The 20473-nt window shown below is 44.3% G+C and overlaps 1 protein-coding gene across 1 annotated transcript in view; it reads right to left on the bottom strand.

Moving 5' to 3' along the window:
• The window catches only part of dchs1b (dachsous cadherin-related 1b), a 90051-nt gene that overhangs the window by 59389 nt on the left and 10189 nt on the right, over window positions 1-20473 (bottom strand). Inside the window, 3 exon segments of the mRNA XM_034606624.1 lie at window positions 10682-11455; window positions 11550-11747; window positions 11865-12701. Coding sequence (XP_034462515.1) covers window positions 10682-11455; window positions 11550-11747; window positions 11865-12683 — 1791 coding nt within the window. The 5' untranslated portion in view covers window positions 12684-12701.

Genomic DNA, 20473 nt, shown 5'->3' with positions numbered 1-20473 from the left:
CTATAGCTTTTAAAAACGCCAACACACAATGAGCTGCTTGTGAGTTTAATACTGAGGTTTATTCCACATCTCAAGGCTGCTTATTAAATTAATATTCTGCTCGTCCTGCATGTACGGGTTCACCGGGTCCAAGAGGAATCTCTGGGGCACGTCTGAGGATGAAACCGCTGCTGCTAAGGGAAAAAGACAGGAGTTTTACGACGAAGATAAAGTTAATAATCAAGCCCCATGAATCAATTTTCTCTCGTGTCAATTGTTTTTCTGTTCCCCACATTTTCTAATCCCCCACCTCTCCATTCGTTGTCATCACTCTTTCATTCCCCCCCCCCCCCGTCCTGTCACGCTCGCGGTTCCAAGATTTGTACAGCTCACCGAAACACATCACAGCAGTTTGCCCATGCAAACAGTGAAGTTATTTCCACTCCCGTAGTCCTTCCAGCCCCGTCTGACAGGCCGCAGCCAGCGACCGCAAACACACATGCACGCTCACATGCACCGAGGCCGAGAGTCAAAATACGTCTCGCACTTTTCTGTGGTTCTCATCACAAAGTCCTGCTCCACGGTTTGATCCTGTGCTTCTTCTCTCCCCGTGTGCATGCATGTATTTGGAATTCAATATCTACCATACAATTAGTGTCGTCTGATAATAAATGTGCATGAGACAGTATCATTATTTTACAGCATGATGCCCGTGTACAAATAGTGCTGGGTAGAGTTTGAGTTTTTTCTCTGATACCGATGCTAAATCAATACATTTATAACGGTTCCGGTGCCTAAATGGCGCCAGAATCTAAATGAAATGATGGTTGACGATAAGAGCAGCTCTTTTATTGCTGAGGCAAATTGAAAGTGGAAATTAACTGTTAACAGTTTAAAGTATACTTAACTTGGATGAGTGTAAATCTCACTAAATAACAGTTTCAAGGCTTACTCCAGCAAAATACTCCTGCTCCATCATCCTCAGCCCTGGGTTACAGGGCCGGCTGGTTAGCTTATCATGCGTTTGCACGACCAGTCAAACACGAACCATCCATCTGCTTTCAAATGTATGCAGTGATGGTTATGTTTCCTTTAAGCAGGGCAACTATTTCAGAGCTCGGGCATTGAAATCTGCATTGTGAGTCCGTCAGGTTGGTGCCGGACGTGTAGAATCAGGCACAGGATCTTGGGACAGGACAGCGAATGAAAAAGAGGCAGAAAAGAAGGGGAGCGGAGGTTTGAGTGGGCAGGTGGGAGGTAGCCGGGGGGATTCTCTCGTAAAATATTCCACTATAGTGGAGTGGAAACTTTCTCTCACTCTTTCTGATGTTGCTCTAACCTTTAATGGACATCTCATGGTGAGAACCATCCTTATAAAAGCTGGAGTCCAAAGACAAGACAAGACGAGGAGCATGCATGACCGAAATGCATCTGGGAGACGTAAAGAAAGTGAGACGCGTGATGTGGACCACATTGAACATAAAATGCTTTTTTTATTTGGTCCGTGCCATTTCTGTGATCTCACACGGACCAGGCGAGATCAGCAGTATTGTTTAATACTGTGTCTTTTGGCACGATGAACGCAACACTAGATCTGGAATAGTACTGTCTCTCAGCATCTCTCTCCACGTTTGAGTTCCTGAGGTGAGAATGGATGATTAAATGGATGAATCATTTGAGAAAACAAATATCTGTAGCTGCACTGTCTTTGACCCCTTTGGAAATAGTGAAAATAAATAGTGTGGAGTGAGCTGGGACGCAGACACAACAGCGGAGGAGCAGAGTCGGCCAGATAACAGCTCCGAGGCTACTGCTGCAACACACACACACACACACACACACACATGACGAATGGAAGCCCTCGAGCACTAAGAAGATCCCAACACAGAAAAACTAATTAAATCCTTCGAATCTTTTGTATCTTTATCTCGGTGAGTTTACGTCTTGGTCAGATCCAACTGTGACTTCAAACCCTACATCCACCTCTGCTTAAAGCCAAAATGATAAAAATCTGATACGCTGGGAAAGCAGCTCTTTGTACCAACCCCTCGCCCTGGACTTATTGACCACCTGCTGCTCCCAGACTACAGAGCCCCTCCCAAAGCAAACATAATCCAGAGAAACACAGGAAGCGTACTAATTTACACCAACTTAAATCAGCGTGTGTCCTGAAATTAGATTAGGAGCTGACCTAATGAACTGCGGAGAGCCGCGGGATCACCAGCCGCTCGTGCGTGGTGCGTATTTTCTCCATATGTGACTGTGTGTGTGTGTGTGTGTGTGTGTGTGTGTGTGTGTGTGTGTGTGTGTGTGTGTGTGTGTGTGACTGTGAGTTTGTTTCCTTTCACTCCCAAAGTGATTTGAGCAATAAGACGTGAGACATGTGACAGAGCGGAGGCCCAGACGGAGACAGAGAGGACGTCTGGACGGCAGATACGTTTGAAAAGAGACACAAAGAGACAGGAGAGAATAGAAAGATAGGACAGGAGGGTTGAGACAGATAGAAAGTTTGCGAATGTTTTTGTCCTTTCGCTGTCGTCTGTTCTGTGCAGGGGATCCTGTGATTGCAGCTGTTTTATATCTGTGAGTTCCACAGACTAGAGAAGATATCTCAACTGGGTTCTGAGTTGAATCTGACTGTGTCCATCTTGTCAGCTTCAGAAGACGTCTGCACTAAAGACAAGCTTTGCAGATCACCTCTGTCTTCTCTATGCACCTTTATAAACTCATGATTAGATGAATCTTCTGATATTGAGAAACTCTGGGTTCAGATTTTAGATTTTATATGAAGATGGTCGACGTGACAGCTGCCCCAAAAAGTGAAGCCAAAGTGTCAAGATCGCCCCCTGGTGGATGGCTGCAGATAAGGTCCCTGAAGTCCTCCATGGACGGGACATGGGCCAAACTAAAAAGTCAAAATACAAAATAAATCGTCCATCTATCTATGGCTCAAATGAACAAGATGAGACCAACAGTGCTTTGTGAGGTCCTGAAATAGTTGGTCGCTAAATAATCTGCAACAATTTGATGATGATTGATAAATAATTAATTGAAAAAGATATGAATCATTGATGTCAAACACTTGCTGGTTCCAGGATTTGCTGCAACCCTGTTTTATCTGATTGTAAATTCTGTATATTTGGTCTTTCCACTGCTAATCTTAAAAAAAAACAAGTAATTTAAAGACGTCACCTTGGGGCTGTTCACTATTCTTTTTATAGTTCTAAATACTTTAAATGCTAAACCACTGACCAATAATGAAAATAATCAGTTGCAGCCCGACTATTTAGTATTTCCATGATTAGGAAAAGTGGATCCGACATCACAACTATATAAACAGAACCTAATACCAGTAGATTCCTTGATTCTACACGTCCAACACTTAACAACTGGTGGAATTATCCTGAAGAGATTATCAGAAGGTCTCATGTTACCGTCCATCGTTCCCTCAACTGAACTCCAGGACTTCTCCTTCTTTGATTAATGTTTTTTACTCTCACAGCAGCCAAACAGATATTTCAATACAGAGACACTGGAGGAGGGAACGCCCGACTCATCAGGAAGAGTGAAACAGTGAGTCGCTCTCTGCTATAGAAATATACATGAGAGTCTTTCACCAACTGACCACCAAGTTAGTGGTCGACCTAATAATCCAGTGTTATTTATAGACTGTGGTCATCTTTGGATTAAGAGTCAGTGTGTTTTGTTTTGAGCTTCTTTTCATTTCAGAAATTAAGTGAATCAATCACAGTTTATGTAATTTATTCATGTGTTTAAGTTTTAAATTAAATGTTTATTGAAAAAAAAGGAAAAATGGAGTAATACAATGATATACACGAAATTTTCGAAAATAGCTCCATGATGCAGACGTTGTACTGAGGGTACATTTAACAACTTTAAGTGTTTAGGATCTTTTTAACTTGAGTAAATTAAGTTAAATAAAATAAAATTATCATTATTGAAGTCATTGTTAAAGCTATACTTTGGTGTCTGTAGATCTCTGGTGCTTAGAACTGAGAAACAACAAAACATGACCGCACAAAGAGAGAAAGAAATATTTTCCTTTCACGATATAGTCTCGCTCACTGATGGGAGATTGATTCCTTGGCAAAGATTAAGTTGCCACGACCAGCAGAGGAGCCGTCAGGGTAAAAGCCAATGACACGTGAGGTCGAAACAAAAGAAACAAACAATAGAAAGAATGGAGAGAGCGATACTCGCTAACAGATGAGATGAAGAAATGGAATTGAGAGCAGTCACACTGGAGAGAGACTGAAAGAGTGAGAGAAGAAAACCCCTCGCTGCCATATGGTACAGAGTATTGGGCTTAATGAGGCGTGAGGCCATCCTCTCCACAGAGGCATCAGCCAGTCACATCACACATGACTGAACACTCTGATAAGTATAAAACGCAGCATATGCCAACAGCTATTGATATGGAACCAAAGTGCTGCTTCTGAGGGGGAAGAGAGGAAGAAAAAAAGAAACTGAATGATTTAACAAAAGTCGACCTAAGAGCTGAAAAATCCACCAGCAAAGAGAAATGTGTCTGATAAGAGTTTTGAGGCTTTGAAGCGCTTTGATTGCTCCTGAAAATATTCCAGCAGAAGGAGATAGCATCGCACTTGTTGAAACTTTCCGCTCAAATCTCGGAACCGGTTAACGTCATGGTGGAGCTAAGGGAAAAGTCAGAGGATCTCCACACTCTGTCTATAGACTGGACCGAAGCTGTGAACCGAGGGGTTCGTCTACCTAATGATTCCAGAAATCTCTCTCTGTCTGTATGTGGCTCGCGTATCTCAAGAGCCGTCCATCCTATCGGCTTCAAACTTGGTGTGTGTCTTTCTGAGATTCCAAGGAAGTGCAATGTGGAATTTGGTGCGATTTGGACACACGACACGTTCAAAACAGGCGGCTGGGACTCATCAACGTAAGACATGTTCTTGACAATGGCAACAGCTTCTCCAGTTCAGGTTCTGCGTCTGAGTCGAGCGTCGCCGGACCTTGAGTAAACAGGTGAACCGCTCTTTGTGCAGCAGTGGTGGTGCAGCTTCACGGTTCTGCAGCAGGTCTTTTCTTGCCGCGACTCATTTACTGGAGGTCACTTTAACAGTTCCAGAAAGAAAACTGCCACCAGCATCACCACAGGCCAAACAAACGAAAGAATTAAACCCTTCACATCTCTAAAAACATTCCCAGGAGACGTTACCACCATAACGTTATCAAAGCCAGTGTCATTAACAATAAAACTTCAGGGCTTTGAGCGTGAAACCAAGACGGATATCGTTCGTGGCACCGGAGCCTCCAGTGGCAAACAGGTGATGAATTCACAGAGGGCGCTGATGGATGTTATGAGAATAGTTTGCATAGCGAACACACACATCCCAATCCTTCGTCACACACATTCTGTCAACATGTCTGGCAGCTGAGGGATGTGAGAGTCGGTGAGAGAAAGCTGGAGGAGGAGACAGTAACACACAGCGAACAGGGGCCAGCTGTTAACAGCACGAAGCCATTCTCTAAACTCGTTTGTGTGTGTGAAGTTTGTTGCCGATCGGCTGTTCGATGCAGCCGAGCAGCCACGTCGACAGCGAACACTCGGACCTGCAGCCTCTCTTCACTCAGCTACTGATCCTAGAGCAAATTAAACACACTGACAGAATAATTAAAGTCTCAACAGAGCGCGGCCGTATTTGAAGCGCAGCTGCCACTGTGAGAGGAGGGAGGACATCAAGCGCACAATAAATTTCATCTAACCCCACATTTCAAGCTTAATAAAGACTGGAGTGTGTGTGTGTGTGTTGTGAGTCTGGCCCGAGAGGCGAGCGTGCAAACTCCAAGTGGAAGCTGTGGTTTGGTCTGGCTCCGCTTTCCGTGGGGGTCGGATTCAGCACAACACCAGCAGGGGACTGGAGTTACAGGAAGCTTGAACCGAACACCTTCTTGGTGTCGGTGCGTCACCATATGTCTCAGGCTCTATTGGTTTATCAAATGTGATTAGTCTCACTGGGCGTGCGTGAGTGGGTTTTAAATATGATCGGTCTTTCCCCATAGAGAAACAGAGACCACGAGGTCCCCAACTTTGGACTTCACACCAAAAGGGGCTGATTGCTCTGACAGACAGACGAGCTGTGTTTGTCTAAGTGCTTATGTGGTGAGTTCAGGACCGAGTCCACCTGTGAAAAGAAACCTGTCACCGTCACACCACACTCACGTTTTCATGTGTGACCTTTTCCTCCTTTATTGTTTTAAAGATATTTGTGGACATGTTGGTTTTAATTAAGATTTTAAGGCTACATCCACACAAATGCATTTTCTTTTTAAAACTAAAACGATCTCTGTCCACACGAGCGTTTTTGCTCCGCATCAGTAATAACTACTCCACATTCTACAGGAAGCGAATGTGGATGACTGTGTTTCCAAACATCTCAGTTTTTGCCCGTCCAGACAACAATGCGGCCGTAAAGTTTTCAAACTAAAACTTCTTCGTTTTAAGTGTAGAGCAGTGCAGTGATGTTTTTTTAAACTAAAAGGCAGATGTGGATGTAGCCACAGTGTGAAAGGGAAGAGAGAGCGAGGAAGACGTGGAGCAAAGAGCCAGATCAGAACAGAACCTGCAGCCGCTACAGAGGTCACAAGCCTCCGTACATGTGGTTTTCACCTTGTTTTATGAGCACGACCTGCTCAGTAGGTGAAATCAAGATTTCTGCACTTCTGAAAAGTGAGACTGGATTGAAATTATCACCATCGGGTCAGAATTTCCTCTTGACCGTCAGTTTAGAGCAAGGCCAAGCTTCCAAACCCCAAATTTCCATGAAATTGGAAGAGTCATGTTCTCTGAATGTGCAGTTCCAATTCAATAGACAGAGTGCTGCAACATTTACTGAGCATATTCCTCACTCAGCTTTACTTCTCTTTCTGCTGGAATATTTTCAGAAGCAGTCAGCAGGGATCAACTTAAACATTTTAAAATTCTGCATCGTACAGTATGGCTCCCCTGCAGATGAACCATTTCTACTTTTCTACCGAAGAACTCGTGAACATGACAAACTTAAATCTTATCCCCAACTACTTCAAGGATGTATAAATAGCATTTGTCTGTTTTTGTAATGACATCTGCAGCCTCTACTGTACATGGGCCCCTAGCTTGTAGGTTTTACTCATGTTTCAACTGATTTATTTGTCATAATCAAAGTTTTTGATCTTTAAAACATTGAACCAAACTGTAGTCTTTCTAGCAGACCTCGCATTACCGTTATACTGTTGTACTGAAATGCCGGCATGCCATTCTTTGTATATCTCCCAGCTGAGCACATCTGCGTGTCTGTCGAGATGATTGAGTGTTGTTTAACAGGCCTGACCAGGAAACCACATGGTGAACATCGCAGGGGAGACGCATCACCTGCTCAAAGTGATTTCTTGGCCTCGACCATGTACACAAGTGCACATACACAGATGTACCACGTACATGCACATGTCCATGTACCGGGAAGCACACGTGCAAATGTTTGCTTTGTCCCGCTGCTTTGACGTCATCTCAGCTTATTTCCCTTTTCTCTAGAGTGCCTATATTTTATTTAAGTCTATTGAAACTGTTTTTTTTTTCCTGGCTTGCAGCTCATCTGTTGGTTTGAGAACTGGCAGGAGCACGGGTGTCACTGCTTGTGAGATCAGCAGTGGTATCGGTCAGGTCATGCTGGGAGTGCATGTCATTGGATTTGACAGAAGCTCTGCAGGGCACCACCCACACAGAAAAAGGAAAAGACGCTTATAGACGCTGAGGAACACAGATAATACCCAGGAAAAGGAGCGAGAGATCTGAAACTAATTATATGAACTCACTGGCATTAGCGCTCACTCACAGAGGCCCCATGCTGATCAGAAGGTTTTAGCAACCTCTACATGCTAATAAGGGCTCTGAGCCACGCTAATAAGCTTGTCACTTTTCGTCACCAGGCGCGATTCACGCTGTTCTCATGACCTCGTCTTTCTCAGGATATGAACCTGAGTCGGATGAATGTGCATGCAAACACACACACACACACACACAAACAAGGACGCACGACAACCTCTCCTTGCCTGGGAAATACTTTAAGGAAGCAGGGGAAGAGGAAAAGAGGGAAACCAAGAAATAAATAAGTCCTTTGTATCACGGCTACATAAACAGTGCAGCACATTACTATAACGGACAAACTGATAAGAGGCTTCCTCCGCACTATGACTGCACAGCATGTGTGTGTCTGTACTGTGTGTGTGTGTGAGGAGAGAGAAAGCAAAAGAGACATGATGAGGAAGGTACAAAAAAACTGAGAAACAGAAATGGAAGGAAAATAGACAAAGAGAGTGTGAGCGGAAGAGAAGGAGACTATGAATAGAAAAATACATGGAACTAGAGTTAGTTTTGGCAGAAGAGAGAGGATAACTAATCCTTACCTTATGTGCATAAATATGTTTTATTCCTCAGACACTTCTTCTGATAACACATTTTCTTGTTTTGATATTAAACATTTGATTCTTTTGTCCTCTGTCCTCAAATTCCCAACCAGTCCGCCAGGCCACTGCAATAATTCCAAACCCCGAACGCGATTCTTATCTCTTATAAATATTAGCACAATCCTGACAATATTCTTCGTCTCGACTCTGTATAACATAACACAAAAATGTGAAAGTGGGGCTTATTGCACCAGCTGAGCCAATTCTTCACTTCGGTCATTATCTTGACAAAACAAAATACGAAATGCTCCGTAATCTTGACAGTCGGTTGGCAGGTAAACAGAGAAAATGCAGAGAAAATACAGAATGGCATCCATTAGGCTGTGATGTCAGGTCTAACATAATACCAATGTGTGTGTGTGTGTGTGTGTGTGTGTGTGTGTGTGTGTGTGTGTGTGTGTGTGTGTGTGTGTGTGTGTGTGTGTGTCAAATCTGCAGAGGCCACAAATGCCAGTGACCCAGAAAAAAAGTTTACTACCAATAGCCTGCAAATCCCAAATCCCCCAGTGGGGAGACTCTTGCCTTGACAAGTCTTAAAGAACGTGCCGGAATGAGCAAATCGAGCCTTATTCACTCACTCTGGCATGTCGGAAAACCACCCGTGATGTCTGGCATGGGATTACGCCTGCACCTAGTGCCAGAATAACTGCCGGCTATAGGATAAAAAAAAAAAAAAGACTAACTATTTGATTACAACTGTTGCAACAACTGGACTCAAGGTCCGAGGGGGGGGGGGGGGTATTTTGTTGGTTGAGGGGTATAATAATTCAACAGAGCAGCCACATTAGGGGCAAATTACAGGGTTCAATTATTCCACAATGGACAGGCTGTATGTAGAAAGGAAACTGTAAATCAGGTTAAGGTCTCGCTTGCTTCTTTTCGGCTTCCCGTGCTCAGTCAAACTCTCTTCTGCCGTTTTTTATTTCATTTGCATCTCATACTCTTCGTCAAATTCCCTTGCTTCTGCTCTTCCCTGAGGAGCAGAGAAGCCCATATGCCAGTTTCCACAGAACACCGACCAGCCGTTCCTTCCAAATTCATGGTAAATGAACCTGCAAGAATGTGAAATTCAACTATTTATCTGATTCCAGTACAGTTGCCATATATTAGCAAGACCAGAGGATTTTCATTGGAGGAAGTTTGCAGCTTTAAGTTTAGGCAGCACATTTTCTTTGGTCCTGACCTACGGACTTTTCAGTTTAGTCTGAACCTAAATAACAGGTGTGAAAGGTGCCTCGGACCGTGGTCTGGAACAACGGATCAAGAATTTTGTCCGAACAAAAGACGTGGTCAACGATGAATTGACTCTGGCGTCAGATCCACACAGGACGAACATATGTCATAAAAAACCATGAGTGCACAAAGACATGATGTTAGTTTGGACCATGGTTTGTCCACTTCAGAGCACAGGTGTAAAAACCAACCTGTAAAAACACTGAGTCTACACGCAGCATGATGCTGGCAGACAAACAGCCAGTGACCCTTTACTTTCCATCTCTCAGGAGAGGTCCTGCTTATATATAGGAGCTGCAGGAGCCGAGATAAAAGCAAGACAGCCAGGCTGCCGCACTGACACCGAGGGCTCACCCTACGCTACTGGCTGGGTTACCATGACAACCCCGCGAGGTGAGAGAGAGGACATACCAGCGCAGAGTAAATCTCCTCACAGTAGCTTCAGGAATGCAGGTGAAGTCTCACTCCCTGCCTTTCTCCCACTTTGTCTTTTTTCTCATACCTCCATACATCGTGTCCCGTCTAAAGGAATCACACTGAACGGCTGCTTTTCTCCTCCTATAGAACTGTTTTCATGAATCACATCAAACGCCAGCACTGCCGAGTGCGCCATCCTTCCTTTTCACTTCAGAAACACGTTTGATTACCAGACTCATTTATACTGATTTACAAATCAGGCTTTTGCCAGAGAAGTAATCAGAGGAGGCTTAAGGGGAGGGTGTGAAAGAAAAGAGAGAGTGAATGAAGAGATGAGGAGCAGGGGAGACAGTGGATTCTTGGTTTTGGCTGCATAAGTAGGACAGTAGTGCTGAGGCCAATACACAGCGAGACTGAGCACCGTGAGAATTGAAAACGGCAGTTTCCTATACAAAGTAAAGACGAGTACAGAGGAAACAGAAGAAACAGAGGAAGATAAAAGATGAATCAGAGGGAAAGAGGGAAAGAGGGGAGAGAAAACTTGTTCGGTTTCTCTTACCTCTAAGAAGCAGGTCCCAGCTGGAGTGTTCTCCTTTATGGAGGCTTTGTAGATGCTGCTGGAGAACACAGGTGGGTTATCGTTAACATCCTGCAGCACAATGTCCACCTTCGCAGTGGATGACAGGGGCGGCCGGCCGTTATCGGTCGCAATCACAGTCACGCTGGGGGCCGGCTCGGATTCGAAATCCAGAACGGCTGCAGTGGTTATTATCCCTGTGACCGGGTCAATTGAAAACCAATCAGAGTGAGAGTTTTTGCCCTTGAGGAGGCTATATTTGATGTCCCCATTGGGTCCTTGGTCCTTGTCCCTAGCGGTAACTTGCAAAACAAAGGATCCAGGAAACACAACCTCAGGAATAGTTTGTCTGTAGGCCTGCTGGTCAAACAGTGGGGGGTTGTCATTAACGTCGGTCACCTGGATGGTGAAAGACGACTCCGCCCTGAGGGGAGGCGTGCCGGAGTCCGTGGCCATCACCCGGAGGTCATACGAATCGCGTTCCTCTCTATCCAAGACTTGGTCCACATATATGAGGTAAATGATGCTGTCCTTGGTTGTAAGAGCAAACTTCCCGTCGCCGCCCTCGAGGGACACATTTACGTTGGCGTACTCTCCATAGTCTGGGTCGGTGACAGATATCCGGGCCACATACTGTCCTGGTTGGGCTCCTTCTGAGATTCTCGGAGAGCCGTCCTCGCTGAGGAAGATGATGGTCATGGTTGGCTGGTTGTCGTTGTAGTCACGGACATGGATAGTCACAAACGCGTTGGTCACCTGGGAAAAGATAATAGTTCAAACTTCATGTTACACTGTGCTCAAATCAAGGACGACTATGATTAATAGGTTTCTGATTCATTGTTAAAATTACTTCAGGTTGGCTGGCGTTATCCCTGGCCTGGACCACCAGTTCATGGACCCTCTTCAGCTCATAGTCCAGGGGCCTATTCAAGGTGATGACCCCTGACTTTACGTCCATGACGAAGTAGCGGTCAGGGTCACTCTGACGCCGGTTGATTTCATAAAGCACCAGACCATTATCGCTCTCATCCTCGTCCGTTGCAAACACCTACAAAGACAAGGAAGTCGGACACAGAAGTTAAAATGAGTCCCCTGGATTTATTGAGGGAAGGACTATTACTGAATAGATGAGAAACTACAGAAATACTGATAACAGTATACAAACCTGTAGGATGCTACTTCCTTGTGGAAGACTTTCAGAGATAATGGCGTGGTATCTGCTCTGATTGAACAACGGCGCATGATCGTTGATGTCGGTCACTGTCACTTCCAGGCTCATGGATCCCATCTTTTTAGGCGAGCCCCCATCAAATGCCTCCAGTACAAGGCTGTAGGATGAGCGTTTCTCCCTGTCCAGTGGCCCATTGACCACCAGGTCCAGATACAGCACCTTGTTAGTGGCTCTTTTGGTCTCCAGTCTGAATGCCTGGCCTACATTGCCCTCTTTAATCGCATAGCCTTGGATAGTCAGCTGGTCCTTGTCTGCATCAGTCGCAGGTTCCAGGGAAAACCTTGTCCCCACTGCTGTGTGCTCAGGAATCTTGAGAACGGCTTTCTCTTTAGGGAACACAGGCACATGGTCGTTGATGTCGTTGACAGTGACTGACACCTCGATCGTGACTCCTGTCATTGTCACAGCGATGAAGCTGTAGTGGTCCCTCTGCTCGCGGTCCAGGCGGCGAGCGGTGGTGATGATGCCAGTGGTTTCGTCAATGTTGAGATCATTGCCAACACCTGTGCCTTCATGGTCTGAGATGAAGTAAAGACTTGCAGTTTCACCAGGTGGTAACCCGGCACTGATATCCCCAACAATGGTCCCAGCAGGCTGCTCTTCATCCAGCTGGAGCTCCAACGCTCCATGGACGGTTGTAAACTGAATAACAACAAGGACAATGCAGAGATAGAGCGGCTTCCACCGCCAGAGAGGCACACAGGGTCCGCTGACCCAAGCCCGCCGTCTCGACCCTTTACTTGTTATTGGCATGGTTGGGTTCTGCTACACCTGGGATAAGAAAAACAGAGAAAGAGTCTATTTTAGATTGAGTAACTGAAACCCTTTCTTCATTCTCACACTGGAAACATCTTTAAAAAATTCAGTTGCTGTGTTTGCAAAAAATGAAAAAAAAAAAATATTTTTTTTTTTTTTTCTTAAGTGGAGCCTGTATCTTAAATCTTTGCAAGACAATGTGCGAACACTTTTACAATCCAGAACAAATGTTAAAAACACTGCCTGGTGAACTTCAGCTTTTGCCCCATAAAAGGGGTATATATATAACATTTTGGAAAGAACTCCTGGATCATGAAGATCTGACAAAGTGTGGAAATGGAAGTCTAAGTCTGTCCAGGATCCACACTGGCTTAAACCGTACTGAGGACAGAATCATAAACTATATTTATCTGAAGGATAACAAATTTTATTCACTGGGTGAGAACATTTCAAAGCTTCCCTGAAATCCCACGAGAAAACGCTTAAAAGTCATTAAAATGAGCATCAAAAATATTTTTATGTCCAACACAGATCACGATAGCAAAATGCCTACACATACATACACACACATGTCGGAATGCATGGGTAAGTAAGTCTATAGCTCCTTCATGGGAAAGAAACAGACATTTAAGACTGTAAGCTTAGCTTCCATGTTCCCCAAACTCTAAATCATGCACAAATCCATAAAGATAATATTCCTCTCATGCTAATGCTAAATCAATCTTCTCAGCCATAAACTAAGCCTAATCACAAACAGATACACTCACTGTAACTGTTCATAAAGTCATGCGTCAGTACGGGTTCAAACACAAATTGTTGATGTCTGCTTTAATGTGGATATCCTTCATCGGATGGCACAAGAAAGGTAATCACGAGAGTTTAAAAGGCAATCTCAAACTCACGTGACACTATGTGAGTTATCCTGCAGCAAAGCCACCATCTGGTGCTTCCAGCAAGTTAAGACAAACACCAGTAATTATTTGCAAATGGTACTTGACCCACGTTTGACACACATACTTCTGCGCAGTACCATAAAATTCTGGAAATAGGCTCTTAACTGCGCTGGCAAGGTTAACCTGTCCGGATGCACTAAACTCTCACGAGATCTAGTAGATGCTTGTTGTGACCGTCGATGACTTCAACAAATATTTCGATTATGTTCTAAATTAGTCCAGCATATCTAAAAGCATGTTCTACTAATTATAATGAAAGATTTATGGGGCGAATAACTCGTGAAAACATCCTGCAATGAGGAGAGCCAACCAACCCTGACACCACTCATTCATCACACTTTGAGAGTAGGGGGATGCTGCTTTTCAACAATCTCCTCCATTAATCTGAGCATTAATACCTAAACTCTGGAATGTGAACAAGTTCTGCCTCGATTAGCTAATCTTTGGAACAAATGATCGAAAAAAGTATGGATGTGTATTACAGGCCAGGAGCAGAGAGGGGGCTAGTTATCAGTGGAGGGTGTTGGCCCTTTGCTGGCCAGATATATTCACCCAGACAATCACTCCCACAGTGCATGTATAATCTGGACAGTTAAGTTTAGGAATGTCTGCCACCTCTCGAGAGAACGCCGCTATGCTGCCGGCTGCAGAATCTGCACATACATTGAACTGAAGCATTCACCCTCACACATAAAAAAGCTTATACACTGGGTTTCTTGCAGACTGATGGTAAGACTACTATCTTCTATACAAAAGAATATAAACACCACCTTTCTAATTTATAATGTTTGTTTACGTACATTAATTCTAATGAGCAAATGCCATTCTGAAAGACTTTCATTTCAATTCAAAACAACTTTATTTGTCCCCGGAGGGCAATTCTAATTATTACAGATAGTACAATACAAACTAGAATTGCACTGAGTAGAGCACGTACCTCCAACAAAGCCCAACAGTCCCCTTGGATTATGACTAGCCTATAACTAAGGCCACATTATTTTTCTTTGTTTGTCATTGGTGGTAGTTACAGGCTTCCATCCCTATGTGTAACCTTACAGTGGCTAAACAAAGCTTATACCCTTATAAAACCACATTTAAGCACTAATCAATACCAACAGCAACTACGAAAATGTTGAAAAACTGATCTGTTTCCTGACCAGGATGTGCACTAAAATTTATTAGCTTCTTCCCTGACCCATACCACATCCTTCCAGCAAGTTCTGCGGTAATCCTTCCAGTAGTTAATGCGTAATCCTGTTTACTAATAGACAAACAAACGGAGACGAAACCATAACCTCCTTGGCACAGGTTATAATTAAAATAGATCTAATGGATCCTGCTGCAACCTTTCTAATGACCCTGGCCGCCTGCAGTCGTCTCTGTGGCCCCTGAGGAGGGGAGATTAATAAAGTATATAGCTCCACTGGGACAGGGAGAGGGACACGAATACTGGGCCCTGTGGTACAGTCACTGACCTCTACATCTGGTCCAGACGGCTGCTCTGGACAGTTGCTGCACTCCCACACAATGAGGAAAGCTAAGACTGAGCCCATGCAGGCTGCGTACACACCCTTCTTTTGTTGTGTGGCAAAGTGGTGAGTGTTTGTCTGTCTTCAATAGAGTTGGAGGAAATAGAAAAAAGGAGAGTGGCTATAAAAAAAAAAAGAGGTCTGGTAGAGATAATTAGGGGCGTGATGATGAAGAGAAGGCCTCGTACTGCTGAAAGGGAAATTCAGAGTCACAGCTCGGCCCTTGTGAGGCCCTGAGCACAGAATCATAATGCAGCCATTGAGAACGCCAAGGAAAGAAAAGAACAAAGAGGAGAAATGGAAAGATTAGATTCAGGACACAAAGTTACATAAACTGGGGCGTGATTACAGTTTGATTCGTCTTTCGGGACCTCTGAGCTGCGCAGGTGAACCTTGAGATTGAAAAATAAAAGTCAGAATGGGTGTATGCCAAAGTGTGACAGTGTTTTATTTTTCCGTCTTACGTCCTCACTCCCCTCTTTGCCTCAGCTGAGTCAGTGAGAGGTTATATTGATGAACAGATCTCACGGCTGCAATTTGTCATTGTCAGCGAGCAGTCGGTCCATGACATCATCGTCCCCCTTCGACATGTACTGCAATACACTGGTGTTTGTCCTGGAGAACACAAGCTGGAGAGGGATGGAGGGAGCAGGTCGCTAAAGTATAGCTCATGTTGACAGGATACCTGCTTTAACAGATGGTCAGTGGAGTGAGAGACAGCCACATGACTCTTTCCCTCTAGTGGCGCTCCGTGTAACGTTCACCAACAATTATATTTCTACTAGTTCAAATGCACACAAAAAAATCTTCTAAAATGCAAGAAATCCAGCAACTTTCAACCTGTCTGGTGAAATGGGTTTTTACATGTGTGTTGCTCTGTATGGCTGCACAACACATGTGCATGCAGAAGGTGACATCATCTCTGCGCGACCACACTGACAGGCAGGACGGACCCAGTGGGCTCCAAGCAGTCTCAGCCACATTATATCTGGCATTGCACCCCCATAATCTGCCTCTTCTGTGCACAAGCCTCAAAGCCTCAAATACAGGGGCCTCCGCTCTTAAGTACTGTTACCATATAATAGAAAACCAGGGTGTTTTCTATAGGATGTGACCATTTAAAGTGGTCGACTGTGTGTGTGTGTGTGAGTGTGTTTGTGCTGTCGTATCTCGGTTGTGAGGGATGGCTTTTCCTCGTGCAGTGCCAATTCTTAACGGGCCCCTCTATCTCCCTGTATCCCTCCCGTGGCCCCTCCTCCCACCTTCCCTCAGTCCATCCCCTTTAATGGATTTAGCAGATCTAGTTGGGCACGCCATAGCTACCCGTGGCCAAGCTAAACAGGACCCAAAGTCACGAAGTTCCAAGTAATAAATGGCCACTCCGTACTGCCTGTATCTCAGCTATGTTTCTTGTGTGTTGATGGAACGGCGAAAGGTTGCATGCGACTGGTTCCTCGGCGGTTGAGAGGTCTGGCCGGGAGGTGGTTGACAGCCCTGCAGCAGCTTCTGTGTCACACAGAGCGAACACTGCAGGCAAATCCTGGGATCGACAGTGAAGTTACACTGAGGAGAGTTATAAAGAATAAAGGGGAAGGCTGTCAAAATGAAATACACAACATCAGAAGTATGCCTACAACAATTGCAGGTACAACAATCTGATTTCTGAAAGAACTTCACATCTTGCAACGCCTTTCTTTCCCCCCCCAATCCATGTCACACATGTGCTCTAAAGACACTAGGTTGATTTAGTTTTGGTGCCATTTCAGGGCATAAAAGATTATTTTGACTGCTCTCAGCAAGTGTTCAGTTACAGCGTGGCTAGAGCAACACCAAATCTTTAAATGACCGAGAATTAAAGGTTAGGTTAGGTTGTGGTGAAAAAAAAAAAAGGCTTCAGCAGTCTGCAGTGGTAAAAAAGCTTTGTGAGAAGAGGGACGGAAGGGGTGAGAGTCTGGGGGGGGGGGGGGGGGGGGGGGGGTGAGAGGATGGAGGAATGCTTTGCATCTCAGTTTTCATGTCGTTTGGGTTATGTGTGTTTAGGGGGCCGACAACTATGACCCCCGTCTCCCCTAGAATTGCCTTTCCCCAGATCCCTGGATATAGACGTCCCATTTCTAACCCCAGCTGTCACCAGCACGGTGCGTGTATAAATATATGTGTGTGTGTGTGTGTGTGTGTGTGTGTGTGTGTGTGTGTGTACTGTTGTATAGTTTGTTTACTCAGTTCCTTTTAACATGACGACTGTCAACAAAAGAAAAGTACACGCAGAATTTTGCGCTTTCCAAGAAAATGAACACTTTTTTTACTTTTTAAAAGATAAGCTAGTGTGCCATGTTTGCAGGGACGAATTCAGAGTGATGGGCTGCAAGGATAAATGCGCTTGGATAACGTTAAGCTCAGGGCACCCATCAAACAACTTTTACAAAAGGGGCTACTAGAATGGGATCACTGCTCAGCTTCGCTACAGGCCGACTGACCCACACCTGGAAAACCAGCTGCAAGCATCATCATCATCATCACTACCATCTGACATCAGACACCTCGCCGATGAGAAGCAGGTCCAGTTGTTTGGTTAGTGTGATGTATGTGTTCAATAATTAAGTACGGGCCTCGAAGGGTGTCATAAAAATTGAAATGGCCCTTGATAGGAAAAAGGATCCCCCACCCCAGTTCTTAAGTATCACAGCACCAGCCGCCTCAGACAGCCAAACGACCACTGGTGTCTGGACTGTTACACACACACACTGAAATATACATGCACGTGCTGCACTGAGGCGCAATCAATATTTATGCAACTACACATGAGAGAGAGTTCACGACAGCATCACCCGGAGGAATCCTGGAGTCGTAAAAGCTCTCACAACACGTGAAACCCAACCTATCTGGTTTGTGGTGACGGGGACTGTAGAGGACGTAAGTCTGAATTAATCATGATGAAGTGAGGCCCAGTTGCTTGGCTGCTCTTCACTGTGGCTCAAACTGTTGCTTTGACACATTCTGACAACCAAACCAGCCACGAATACATAATGCAAAAGGGACGGGTGAAGAAGACGTCAGGAAAATTGACCTGAAGTTCAGCTTTCCTCCAGCTGAGTAGTCATCAAGCAACTTATTAGGGTTGTGTACAGAAATCTAGTTCCTACACGGCCGGTTATTACGAATAACGACGCCGATATCAGTGCCTGAGCTCTGTACGGAAGTAGCTTCCCCGCTTACAGGCAACATAAACATCACCGCACGTGCCTGGTGAACATTGACACAACAACAACATGCCTGAAGCTAAACGGTTGAAAGTGTGTCTGTGTTTCACGCCAAAAGATTTCCGACACCTGGATGTGCAGCAAATGCTTGAAAACAATTCCCGGGAAACTGAGGAACTCGTCAAACTTAGTGAATCACCAGGCCACACACGGGATACATTGGAAAGCAGAGGGATGCTCCATTTTCTTTGTAAAGCACTGAAACTGTTATTTAATGTTAAACTATTATAGTTAGGTTAGGTTTTACATATGATGTAATTTTGTTATGTCAATTTAGTAAAGGTTTAGCAGTTTAAAGTAAGAATTCTTTAAACTGGTACCCATTGATATATATATATTTCAACTTCTAATTTTGCCTTTGCAATGAAAAATCCTGTAGTTTTGTGCTTCTTTTAAACAAAAGTATAATTCCTGGCACTGTTTAGCCACTGGAACCCAGTATTGATTTAGTACCAGTATCGTTATACATGGTTTTTCCAATCCGATCATTACTAGAATCTTTTATTTTCTTCCTCTGTTCTTTTTCCTGTATAATTCAGATTTAAACCGATAATTCTGAAGAGGAAAAAAGCTGTAACATTTTCCCCAGTTTACCTTAACAATGGGAAAAGCTTTTGTTTTAAACTCTGTCCATGTAATGCTGCTCTGGAGATTCATTTTATGACCTAAATTTCCTACATAAGCGACCATGTCGGTGACATCAGTGAGGCTGCAGAGGATGGGGGGGGGGGGGGGGGGGGGGAGCAGGGGGGACCACGTCATCAGACTCGTCAGTTCACAGTGAGAGCGAGCCTCGGTGCCAGGAGCCGACTAAGATCAAAAGTCTGAGGCTCAAGTCCACACTTAGTTTTCATGTTGAAGTATTTGCACCAGTCTGCTGAGAAGAATGGATAAGGAGTGAAAAGAAGACACTGGCCTCGTTCTCCAATCACGGACATTAATGTTGATTACATGTGAACATTTTCTGTTCCAAACCAGAGGTATTTGGAAAGTGATTTTCTTTTTTTTTTCATGGTTTGGCTCCACACTCTCATTTGGATGTGAAACGAAGCGATGAAAATTAGGTTAAAGCGCTGACTTGTTGTTTAACTTTTGTTTTATTCTCAGCCATAAAAGGCCGGTCCTGGTTGTAAGTTACATGTCGTCATTTTGAGTTCTGTCTGTGCTATTTAAGATATTTTCCAATAAAGTACGTTTTAGTGTGTCGCTTCCCATTCTTTGCACGCGAGGAAACCCTCATCAGGTCCTGAGTGCTCGTTACAGTCATGTGTACGGTGGCCCTGAGAGCTCAACACATGGGAAAACACATTCAAATAGACACAGCATATGGAAATGGGGAAAATATCTTGATCAGTTTGAGAACACATGCACGCCAAATAGAAAACACTAACGAGGCAACCAAATACTCACAAGACAACCAAATACCCACAAGTCAACTAAATACTAACAATACAATCGAATACTCACAACACAACCAATAACTCGCAACACAAACAAATATTCAAAACACAACCAAATACTCGAAATACAACCAAATACTCGCAACACAACCAGATTCTCACAACACAAACAACAACAAGTGTTTCCAGGGGACACTAAGAAGTGAACACGCCTGGGAAAATTTAAATAATCTGATAAAATATACTTAAATAACTGAGAAACAGGCTGACGTCATGTTAGCTAGCTACATAAGATGCTAACTTTGTTTTTCTCCCTGATCAACATATCTGTACTGTGGTGTAGCTGAACTTAATAAAACATAGTTAGCATGACGTTTTCGACCCTCGCTCTTTTCTGTCATTGCCTCTTTGAAGCGCACTGAATCATGGGATATGTTGGACCCACCCAGTGGAGCCTCTGTTGCTCGGGGCCGCTGGGACACAATCGTTTTACAGATGCAGCCGATGAAAGATACGACCTCCAAATTGAGACACAGCTATGGACTGGATTTGACTCATTCAATCTGTAGTGTGTGAGTATTAGGTCAAGTTATCAGCACAACTATAAGATGGCTACACCAACATCTCTCCACCAACATTCATACT

The sequence above is a fragment of the Hippoglossus hippoglossus genome, chromosome 14, assembly GCF_009819705.1.
Source record: "Hippoglossus hippoglossus isolate fHipHip1 chromosome 14, fHipHip1.pri, whole genome shotgun sequence".
NCBI lineage: Eukaryota > Metazoa > Chordata > Actinopteri > Pleuronectiformes > Pleuronectidae > Hippoglossus > Hippoglossus hippoglossus.
This window is presented reverse-complemented; position numbering and strand designations above follow the sequence as displayed.